The sequence below is a fragment of the Rhinolophus ferrumequinum genome, chromosome 11 (assembly GCF_004115265.2).
Source record: "Rhinolophus ferrumequinum isolate MPI-CBG mRhiFer1 chromosome 11, mRhiFer1_v1.p, whole genome shotgun sequence".
In the NCBI taxonomy this organism is placed as follows: domain Eukaryota; kingdom Metazoa; phylum Chordata; class Mammalia; order Chiroptera; family Rhinolophidae; genus Rhinolophus; species Rhinolophus ferrumequinum.
Window position 1 is genome coordinate 39,591,522 of NC_046294.1, and position 12,103 is coordinate 39,603,624.

Genomic DNA, 12,103 nt, shown 5'->3' on the forward strand with positions numbered 1-12,103 from the left:
TTGTTTAATTAAATTGTAAAGCACTTTAATACCATGAAGATTATTTATGGAAGTTTATAGACATGTTTATAAGCTCCTTGAGCAATTTTCCAAAAACTTTTTTTCAACTTTTATAGTTTATTTTTTAATAGACTCTCCTATATTTGCTCATCTACTGTTTCCTTTATCATTTGTTGCTACTGGTTTATCTCCCAGCTTGGGAGCCCTGGCTTCGCTAAAATGTGGTGTTTGACTTCATTCCTTAGAGCACATCAACCAAAAATTTATAATTTTTTTCTATTTACCATGTAAGATAATATCCTAAGCTACTATGGAAGATAGAAATAATTCTCAAAAACAGTATTTGTCATAAAAGATCTTAGATTGAATACCTAGTCCTCATTTATACAGAGGGTTAAATGACTTCATTCAAGAACTTTAAGCATAGTCTCAGAGCAAGGTCTAGAACTTAGGAATCCTAACTCTTTGATTGATGTTTTCTTCTCACCTCCTCCTCAGCACCCCACCATTTCACCGTTATGCCATGCCTAAGAAAAAAAGGTGATTATATAATCAAAATAGTTTATGAGAATTATCAAATGTTGACTTGGATATTAAGTGATTGGAGAAGTTCAGACGAAGGAGGGATTATTGTCAGCTAGAGGGTTTGGAGAAGAGTTCAGAGGAGACAGGTAGTAAAGAAGGAATAGGAATGATTTAAAAAAGAGTAGGGAGGTCATTGTAAGAGTTGGGATTTTTGGAGTAAAGATGGGGAAGATACACTTTGTAAATAACCTAGCTTGTATCAGAACCAGAAGGAGACGGGAATAAATAAATAGGTGGGCCAGATTATGGAAGGTCTTTAATCCAAACTAGTGTTCTTACATTTTATTTTATATACAGTGGGAAGCCATTTTTTAAGTTTCCTGTATGTGGTTATAACCTTGTGCTAGCTCCAGACATATTGTTGCTTTTATTACCTAAACTCAACACTAGCTTGGCAGAGAGTGGAGTCATACATTTTCAGAGATTGGTGTATTGGAAACTGTGAATGGGAAATTTTATTTAAATTTTTAAGGCACCTACTGTATACTTAAATAAAACTATCCTTCTTGCTCACTTACGATCTAACTCTGAAAATGAGTGGCCTGTGCTCCCTTCGGCAGCACATATACTGAAAATGAGTGGCCTTAAGTCTGTGCCTAAGTAGTATTTTATTTTTGCCAAACATTCTTTAAAGTTTCCATAAAATTCAGATGGTCTACCTCTGAGTCCATTTCTCTGTAAATGATATTTAAAAGTTTAAAGTCAAATAGTTGGACAACTGGAGCATACGCCTAACTTGAACAAAGTTGCTGTGTTTTTACATCTTAAAAAGTGGTTTTAGTAGAAACCATGAGCATTTATTATTTTAATTATAGATCCTTGACGTCAAGTTAAGTGTTTTTTAATTCACGGGAGTATTTTAATTTAACTTCATACAATTAGATGTTGAATTTTGGTGACTGTCAGATTTAAAAAAACACTAGAATTTTTTACAGATGATGTGAACTTTAGTTTCATTATCCTTTGGACACAGTTTACTTGTCATCACTGTTAAGTTTCATTTATCTGTGATGGAATTATAGGTGAGAATCTTGATGTAAAATATATGTAATATGGTTGCCATATGTAATAGACTTAAATGCTTACACTTATCTCTAGATTACTTGTATTATGTTACTAAAAATTTAGAGATTCTTGTAGACTTCATTAAAACAAAACTAATAGAATTTGAAGAGACAGAAATAGTCTTATAAAAATATAAAAGGATACTGTAGGTGTAGACTTGAGTCCAAAAATGAATTTTTTTCTGCAGATAAGTGCCTTTTCTGAATATTGTAATGGCACTTTACATTAAAATGTGTAAGTGTGTCTCTTCACTTAAAAAGAAGTCAAATAAGTACTAAATGTTTATTCGCTAGAGAGTTGAGTTTCTTGGGCGCGTTACTTAAACCTTGTTTCTTAGTTTCCTCATCTTTAATATGGAGACAGTAATACTTATCTCACAGGGCTATGAAAATTAAATGAATAGTGCTTGACACATAGTGTTAAATAAGGGTTTGCTAAAAAAATAAGGTAGCAAAATTAGGAAATAAAAGTAAATTAAAAGAAAAATATTAAAGGGTCATACTGTACACGCTATTTTATATTTCTACATGGAAATATATTGTGAATAACTGCATTACTAAAAATTTTTAATAACAATTTGTTTAATGGTTACAATGTAATCAGTCCTTTTGTGAATTTTTATTGAGCACTCACTTTATACCAAATATTAGGTATATAAAAGACAACAAAAAAAGACAAGGTTCCTTCTCATGATGCTTGTAGTATAGTGGAGGACAGGCAAGGAAGTTGTATTATGGTGTTAGAGGAAGCATAGGATGCAAAATGAGCATATGGGAACTGTACCTCAGGTGTGGGAGCTTGAGGAAGCTTCTGGAGGAAAGGGAAGAGGAAGTGTGTTCCAAGCTAAAGGAGTGGTATGTTCATAGGTAAGATCAGTACAGGGACTGATGGCACAATCATCTGTCATAGAACTTACCAGGAAGCCACGGGAAATTTGTGGTACGTAGTAGCTCCCCCATAGGCTATATATGTCTTCAGTCACACCATTCTTTCCTAAAGTAAGCACTGTAATCCAGAAGAGGTCTTGAAAACGAGAGCTAAACTCAGGAATGAAGGCCTAGAGCTAAAAGAATGAAAATACAGTGTCCTTGGGTAAAAGGGATATGGAAAATGAAATTTAAAGTTTGAATAAAGTACCAATTCAGAAGGCCCAGGAAGAAAGGCACCATCCTTGTAGAAGATAATGGGATTGCAGCCAAAGTCTAAAACACTGAAGTTATATCCAGGCCTATTGAGAAAGGGAAATCCGAGGCAGAGCCTGCCTATGGAGTCACTGAAACAGAGGCACCAACGACAGAGACACTTGTGTTTTCTGTCCCCATCTCCATCTCCATCTCTGTCTTCTTCTCCATCTCTACCCCTATTTCTATCTTGCTCTATTTTTCACTTTGTAACATTAAACCAGTTTGAACTGGAGGACAGGGATTATACCTTTTTTAACTTTGTGTCCATAGTGCCTGCCACATAGTAAGGACTCAGTAAACATTTGTTGAATGAATAAATTATTTTATCACCTCATACAATTTTACAACTCTTCCACTTGTCATCTTCTCTAGTATCATTAGTTTTTCCCCTCTCAGTAATCCTCAGGCTCAAACATACTGAAATCTGACCTATGTCTGTTCTAGACATTCAAAAAAATTATTTAAAAAATGTTGAGCTTTTCCTTACAATTCCTTGAAGTTAATTTTTTAGAAGAATGAACATAATTATACTGATTCCTACTCCAACTGCTCTGGCTTTCCATTTATTCGGTTTTCTTTTATGTCTTATTTCTACTCTGGTCTTAAGTTTATTCTTTGATATTTTGTATGTTGTTATTGTTGTGTGTAGAGTATGTTTAAACTGGAAGTATAGAGTTACCATCCACTGAGGTGGAGGAGACTTCATGGGAGAAGTTTAGAAGCTTGATTTTGATTTTGGACATGTTATGTTTAAAATACCTATTAGACATCCCAGTGGAAATGTTGAGTGTGGGACATTGGATATACATGTCCAGAGTTCAGGAGAAAAATGTGGGCTAGATATTTATATGTGGGAGTCATCCATATGTGGATAGTATTTTAAAAAATATTTTTTTAAAGGACTGTTCACACTGATCTATAACCTTTTTCACATAACAAGGCTTTATGGCCCAAGTTGGGGATTTGGGACTTTTATTCTAAGAGTAGTACAGCCATGAAAGATTTAAACTAGGAGGAGACACATAGTTAAATTTGGCTGCTGTGGGGAAAATGAGTTAACAGTAGTCCCCCCCTTACCTGAAGGAGATACATTCCAGGACCCCCAGTGGATGCCTGGAACCTCAGATAGTACCAAACCATATATATGTATATACATTTTCTGTTCATGTCTTCCACCCACAAGTGTAATGCCTTTTCCATCTTAAGCACTTACCATGCACTGTGGTTGTAACTTTTGCAATTTGAGATGCAACAGCAAAACTAGCATGAATTTCTTTTTCCTTCTTCACAATTTCACACAGAAGATTCATTTTTATTGTAGATCTTAGCGACCTTAGCAAATGATTTTTTTCTTTCCTGAAGTCAGGAACTTGCCCCTTTTCACTTAAAGGAAACACTTAGGACTTCTCGTTGGCATATCTGAATTGCCAGCGTCATTTTTCTTGTGCTTTGGGGCCCTTATTAAGTAAAATAAGGGTGACTTAAACACAGGCCCTGCGGTACTGCGACAGTTGACCTGATAACCTAGGCAGCTGCTGTGACTAATGGGAGGGTAGAGTATACAGTGTGAATTGTCCTGGACAAGGGGATTCCCATGGCGGGAGGACGGGGGCGGAGCTGGACAGAGATTGCATCACGGTGCTCAGAACAGTGCACGATTTAAAATGTATGAATCATTTTTCTCTGGTGTTTTCCATTATTTTTGACCACAGCTGACTGCAGGTATCTGAAACCACAGAAAGCAAAACCACAGATAAGGGGGGACTACTTTACAGAGGGCAAAAGCCAGTGCTGGGGAAATTTCTTGAGAAGGTTTTACAGTAGTTGGGGTGAGAATGATAACTTGCAGTATGGCGGGGGCAGTGAAGATGGCCTGTGTTCTCGTTATTGCTGTAGAACCATTCCAAACGTAGTAGCATCAAGTATAATCATTTTTATTCTGTGGGTCAAGGATTCAGACAGGGTGCAACAGAGGTGGCTTATGTCTGCTTCACAATATCTGAAGCCTCATTTTGTGAAAAATTGAAGGGCTGAGGTGACTCAAAAGTCTGGGGGCTTCTTCACTGACTTGTTGCTTCCTGAACTGGGATTACTCAAAGGCTGGGGTCAGTTCTTACTGTCACACAGAGGACATGTATGTAGCCTCTTCATGTGGCTTGGGCTTCTCCAAGTCTGGAGATTGAGTTCAGAGAGGAAGCATTTGGAGAGCGAGCATTCCCAAGACCAAGGTAAAACTGCAAGTCATGCACCATCACCTCTGCCATGCTCCCCTGGTTAAGAGCAAGTCAGTATATGACCAGCCTAAATAAAAGGGAAGGAGGATTAGACTCCACCTCTTGCAAGGTGTGAAGCTCACATTGCAGAAAAGCATGTGGCGTAAGAGATTTTGCAGCTGTCTTTGGAAAATACCATCTTCCAGGGAAAGAAATGACACAATCCAGGATGTATTTAAGAGGTGGACTTGATAGCCTTCGGAGAATGATTGAATTAAGAGATGAAAGAGGAACCAAGGATTGATTGATTGATTCTACAAATATTTAAGTGCCTGTTAATGCCAGGCACTCTTCAGGTGATCCTGAGAACTTCAGTGGATGGTGAAGCTAATTACCGATTTAGAAAACACTGCAGAGAGGCAGAGACTATTAAATTCAATTTTGGATATATTGAGTGAGTTTGAAGTGCCTGTGAGGTGCCATACAAGTGGAGATTTCCAGAAGGCAGTTGAATATAATGCATCTAGAATACAGAAAGCAGAATTAGAAGAATAAATTTGGGAATTGTCAGCATAAGGTGAGAGAGGAAAATAACTTCAAGTCATCCTGAGAAATACCAGTATTTAATGAACAGCTAGAGGAGAAAGCGTTGGTAAAGGTGACCAGAGAAAAACAGCCAGAAAGGAGAAAGAAAATCAGACAAATTGGTATAGAGATTCTTAGGAATGAGAGCATTTTGAGGAGGAGGGAGTGATCCCTGTGAGAGATTCAACAGAGAAGTCAAATCAGATTGGGATCAGAATATACATTGTCATTAATAATCTGAAGGTCATTTGGAGACCATAGCAAGAGCAGTTTTAAAGTAGTGAGTGTAGAGGCCCTAATTGGTTCAGAAATTAGGGCAAAGAGAATGTGTTGAAACACCTAAGGGTTTGGCTATAAATGGAATTGTTAAAACAAAAAGGGAAGTAGCCTGCCTAGAGAGAGAGAAACACGTCTAGATAATAATAATATAGATTGTTAATTACTTAATCATTTTATTATAATTATGTTATTGATAGTTATTATATAATTAGACAACATGTTGTAGGGGGGAAAACACTCTCCCTTGGGAGATGACAGATTTGAGTTCTAGTGTCTGTAACCTTCCCAGTAGTTTCTGAGATGGTAGAGTCTTAGGTAGGAAATGGGACATTGCCATTGGAAGAGGAATAAAAAAACAAAACATTAGGTCAGTGCAGGTGAGTTGTGCCTGTGTATTTGGGAAGTTGTTCATGATGCTTGTACCTAAGGAAGGTGACGTGAAGTGTATCTTTTACCCCTCACAATTCTAGGGTCAGTTCTGCTGTGTAATTCCTGTACCTTGCTGTATTTTGCTTGGCCTTTTGCCTTCCTTATCCCAAGCCAGTAGGCCCTTCTCATCTCATCCCTCTTCCTACACTGAAATATTAATGCTATTTGTGAATAATTTTCTGAGAAAGAAAACGTGAGGCATGGAATATGGGCGCTATTTTAGTTCATATGGATATCTGAAAAATGTCCTTAATATTCACTTTGAGATATAATTGCATATACTGATGAAGACAACATGATACAGTAAAAAATGCCCTGGGCTAGGGATGGGGGTGCGGGTGGCGAGTTTAGTTTTGATTTTGCAAATTAGTTTTTTAACCTTAGGCAGATTACTTCATGATGTATAAAACCAAGGGGCTTACTGTTGGATGTCTTTATTGGCCCTTTTTGCTGTAATATTCTATAGTTCTGTAAGAACGCTTCCTAGGAAAAGTGTTGTTGACTAGAGAGTAACCACCCTATTGCCCGTAGGGGCCCAAAGTAGATGCTGAACTAATTCCATGTTTTGTGTGTTGCGTCTGCTCTTGTTTTATCAGTCACCCCAAAAACTCAAGATATTTTTGTGGGTTTCAGGTGCCCTAATGCATGAGTTATCAAATGATGGTGCTCGTAGACAGTTTGAATTTTATCTGGAAGAAATGATCCTGCCTCTGATGGTAGCGAGTGCCCAGAGTGGAGAACGAGAATGCCACATAGTGGTGCTTACGGACGATGATGTCGTTGATTGGGATGAAGAGTACCCACCACAGATGGGAGAAGAGTATTCACAGAGTGAGTGTGGTGGCATGTTTGCTCCCTTCAGTCACCCCCAATTCTCTGTTTTATACTGTTGAATCAAAGGACAGTTTTTATAAAGTACATTGAATTCTCAAGTATACCAGGAATCAGCAAACGATGGCCTCTAGGCCAATCCAGCCTATTGCTTGTTTTTATAAATGAGGTTTTATGTATTGTCTATGGCTGCTTTTGTGCTACCATGGCAGAGTTGAGTAGTGGCAACGGAGACCGCATGGCTCGCAAAGCCCAAAGTATTGACTATCTGGCCCTGTAAGAAGAAGTGTGCCCACTCCTGACATGCACAGTGATGATTTGCTCTCTGTTGAGTATCTGGATCTTGATGGATTTTTTTTCTTTGCATTTGGAAGCATCCTAGAGAAGTAGATCCTGGAATAGTAGATTATAAAAACTAAGCTTTTTTTTTTTTTTAAGATGAGTTTTTATCTGTGTGTAAAATGAGAAGCTTCAACTCATTGATTTCAAGGGTGACTTTAATTTCTAAGATGTTCCTTTTTAAGTATCATTGTGTTTCTGGAGGATACAGTGACCCTTCAGAAAGTTTTGTGGAACTATAGTTAGGTATCTCGGACCAAAACAGCGTATCTTGAGTAGCAATGACCAACTTTTTTCTTACTATACTTCCAAACTTTTTCTAATTAGAGCCTTTTGATTTCATTTTTCTGTTAGAAAAATGTATCTTATATTGTTTTTCTTGATGAACCCAATACAGTATTTTTAACCAGTTTCATAGATGGAGAAGATAGAGTTGAAAATGATTTGGAAAGCTAGGTAAAATAGGCCAGCATCTTGTTCTGTAATCCAGTCCGATTTGACTCAGTAAGGATTAAGATTTAAGTGAAAAGTTCAGGAAAATAGAACGTACCTAAACCCTTTAATGTTTTTTCCATTTTACATACCCTTGTCTAGAAACAAAATAAAGACTCCAAGTGGTATTCTTTTTGACTTCTAAAGAAGATTTTCAAAGGTTATTTGAACGAATTATGGTAGCACTTTTCAAAATTTACATTGAGACATTTTCTTTGCATTATGTACTTAAATGAGTGTTGTGATTCTTCTGTGGGCAGTTGTAGTAACAGACATTTCTGTTGCTAGTTCCTTATTCCTAGGCTCTTTGCTGACAGTGGTTTTCTATGATATGTGGAATAAAAATTTGAAAAACAGGAAAAAATGAGAGAGAAATCTATTACATTATTTTCTGTTGAGAGGAATGAACAAACTTAAAATTTGTATTTTAGTTTTCAAAAAGTTTGACTCGAAGAGAGTAGAGCCAATCATAGAACACAGAAATGACATTACAGTGATACAGAAATTATAATACATCTGGCTTTTCCTTTTCAGTTGTTGAGCTTTCCATTTCAGTGTTTTTTGGTTTACTTATTTTTTTTATCTTAAGCTTTGAAGCTTAACAGGACTGAAAACATTTTTACTTAATTTGTCTAAATGTTTCCTTTTGTGTCAAGATGTTCCAACCTAAAGAAGATGCATTTAAGGAGACAGAGATAGCCTCTTCAGCCTGATTTTCCTAAATGTGACTTTATGACACCATCCATTCTGAGATGTCAAAAAAAATTTATCTTAAAATATCAGTAATCTTAAAGACGTAGTTAATGATCACATAGTTACCCCATGAGTAGCATCTGTATACGTATTTTCCTTTTATTGGCTCTTAAACCAGCATGTTTGGTTTGTGAGTGTGTTTTTCTTTTTTTGAAAAAACCTTTGCAGTTCACCTTTTAAGGGAGATAACTCCACCTGAAAGAGAGAAGGCGAGGAAGGTCCATCAGTCTAACTCCCTGAAGTTCCCAGCACATTTCGAAGACTCAACATGTTGTCAGTGGAATGTCCTTTGCAAAGCCAGTTTGCTCTAAACAGACTAACCTGGGCAGAACATGCTCGAATCTGCCATTTTTAACATCAGTATTAAATTGGGCTGTTGGCCTGAATGAAAAACAGTTTGTGGGGAGGGTCTTTGCCTTTTTGGGGAGTTATTAATAGTTGCTCAATCCATGAAATGTAAGATGTATCCATGTTGCACTCTCTGACAAGGCATTTTTTCCCTCTCCAGACAAGGCCTTGTAGGCATCATAGCAAAGTCCTTTACTTTGCCTGCTTGATAATGATGTGATCCTAATATCTTCCTTTGGTTCTCTTATTGAAGAAATTGGGGCAGATCCTATTCCAAAAAGTTTGTATATGATATATCTTTCAGAAGGAGATTCTTCCTATGGATTGGGTTACCTGATTGGTTATGAAAGCTTTTCTTGTTTCAACTTAAGTAGACATTTGCTTATACATTAACTGTACTGAATTGTCCTGTCATGTTGGCTAGTCATCCTTTGGCATCACTGCATCCACTCTTTGGGCTTTTAGGGTTGTCAGGCCCCTTTGATGATCAAGATAAACTTTTTATCTCCAAATACTTTGATTTTAATAAGAAAACATTTTTGTCTTTTTGTTTCCAGTTATTTATAGCACAAAATTATATAGATTTTTCAAGTACATTGAAAACAGAGATGTGGCCAAATCAGTTTTGAAGGAGAGGGGTCTTAAGAAGATTAGACTGGGAATCGAAGGTAAGACATTTTCATTATTTTCTGTTAATTTTCTTTTGGAAAAAAACAAGGTTAAAAAACTGGATCACATTTAGAATATAGTTTGCATACTTTGAGAAAATCTCAGGCAAATGGTTTTTGAATGATCATGCAGTAGACCTATAAATAACAATCAGCTTCCGTTGAGAAGATAAATAGAAGACCATTAGAAATTTTTATTCCATAAGATTCCCTAGCAATATGAGAGAGATGAATTTATCTTCTGTAGCTTTCCCTGATGCATATTTTTACTAAGCCCATACATTTTTAGATCGCTTTTTACTTTATGATTTAAATGAATTTTTCCAAATGCCATGTCAGATGCTTCTTTTATTTTAAAGTGCCCTTACTAAAAATATTTTTCTTGGCGTAACATGGCATAGTGTAAAGAATAAAAGTTTGGAGCCAGATTGCTTGTGCTCAGATCTTATGACTTAATAGCTGTATGACCTTGGCCAAGGCACTTAACTTCTCTGTGCCTCAATTTCCTCATCTAAAATGGGGTATTAGTGAACACTTTATAGGGCTATTGTGAGGATAGGATGAGTGGATACATGAAAAGCACTTAAAACAGGACCTGGCATGTAGTCATTTCTCAGTATGGTTGTGAGGGTGAAAACGAAGATAGTGGCATTGATCGATGACCCAGTCGAGCTGCTGGGAGATGACAGTGCAGCAGCCCTTTGTTATTTCATTACCACGCTGATGGGATGCCACCGGACTGAGCTCTTGTTTGTATCAATTAGCCTATAATAAAACTGGTTTCATTATGTTGTTTGCTTCAAGTTACAGAACCTATTGAGTGCTAAGTGAGGACTTAACCAGGACTATAATGGTCTGCTGGGACAGATGGGGAAGAAGGACCAGAAACGGGGTCTTCGCAGGAAGAGGAAGAGACTTTGGACTTAGAAAAGTAGTGGAATTGCTGACACATGAGTTTCACTTGTGTGTCTTCTGTCATTTACAAGCAGTGGGATTTAGCTGCTTGGTCTCAGAGCTAGAGGGAAAGCAACTTGAGATCGGGAGGGCAGGGACGGGTCTGTCAGGAGGAGACATCTGAGCTGAAGCCTGATGACAAGTAGGTTGAAACTAGGTTATAAAAAAGCCTTGTATGCTGTGGTATGGAGTATGCACCTTCCCCTTTAATTCTGAGGAAACTATTCGTAGTTTTTAAGCAAGTGCTGATTCTGTATGGAGGACAGATTGGAATGCGATGAGATGGAAATTTTAAAGACTTTCTGATAGTTCAAGAGGAATCCAGGACAAGGGGAAAGGATGGGATCTTTCTGATCTCTAGCACTGCCCTTCAGGTGATAGTTGACTGCAAGTGTGAAATGCAGAAAACATTCTGCAGAATGTCTTGCAAAGGTTTTTAGCTCTGCCTGCCACTGTACCCTCCTCACCTCAACCACACACCCACTCCACACGTGGCCTAATACACTAGCTACAGTGATGCCTCCATACATCTCCTTATGCAAGAATCACTGAGTCCCTCCTGTGTGAGACCTTTCTATTTTTTTCTGATTCTCATTCTGTTCTAACTATGGCCCATGGGCCAAATCCAGTCCATTGCCTGTTTTTTTATAAATAAAGTTTTATTGAAACATAGACATGCTCATTTATGTATTGTCTGTGGCTGATTTTACTTTACAGTGGCCTAGTTGAATAGTTGCAGTAGAAACCATATAGCCTACAAGCCTGAAATATTTACTCTCTGGCCTTGCACAGAAAATGTTTGCCCGGGTCTGTACAAGCAACTCTAGCTAGTAGGAAGGAGGGAAAGGACTCAAATAACTTCTAAGGAGAGTGTCTTTGGAGAAATTGCCTTCCCTGGTAAATGACTAAAACGTTTCCCAAACTAGGATTGTCTTTACTAGTTGATACTTTTCAGTACTTCTAATACAAGAGGAGGAAGATACAGTTAAAGAGGGAAAGCTGCTTTGGAATTGCCAATCTAAATGAACTGCTTCGTTGTTGGGAGCAGTAACTTTAAAATGATATATGGGGTTAAAATACTGGCTCTGCTGATCTAAGTGCAGAAATACCTAGAACCAGTGAAGTTGGAGAGCTCTATAGCTCTTTGTCATTGAACCAGAAAAGGAAAGAAAACCCAGAGTAATGTGAAGATGAGATTTAAGTTTAAGGAAAGTAGAAGGCGAATGTGACGGTAAATTTTAGGCCTTGAGGCCAGATAATCCTGTGAAGAGAAGGATTCAGGGATACTAAGGATACACAGAGCCCAAGATGCACTAGATACCATTTTATTTGGGACCCACTCCCTCCATGCTCTTAAAGAACGCTTTCCTGGTGGTTG

The 12,103-nt window shown here is 37.5% G+C and overlaps 1 protein-coding gene across 11 annotated transcripts in view; it reads left to right on the forward strand.

Annotated features, from left to right (window-relative positions):
• BTBD10 (BTB domain containing 10) overlaps positions 1-12,103 on the forward strand; it is a 64,255-nt gene that overhangs the window by 50,738 nt on the left and 1,414 nt on the right. For all 11 annotated transcript variants that reach the window (XM_033119391.1, XM_033119384.1, XM_033119383.1 and 8 more), the window contains 2 exons: positions 6,974-7,171; positions 9,661-9,771. In XM_033119391.1, the coding sequence (XP_032975282.1) occupies positions 6,974-7,171; positions 9,661-9,771 (309 nt within the window). The remainder of the gene's footprint in view (positions 1-6,973; positions 7,172-9,660; positions 9,772-12,103) is intronic.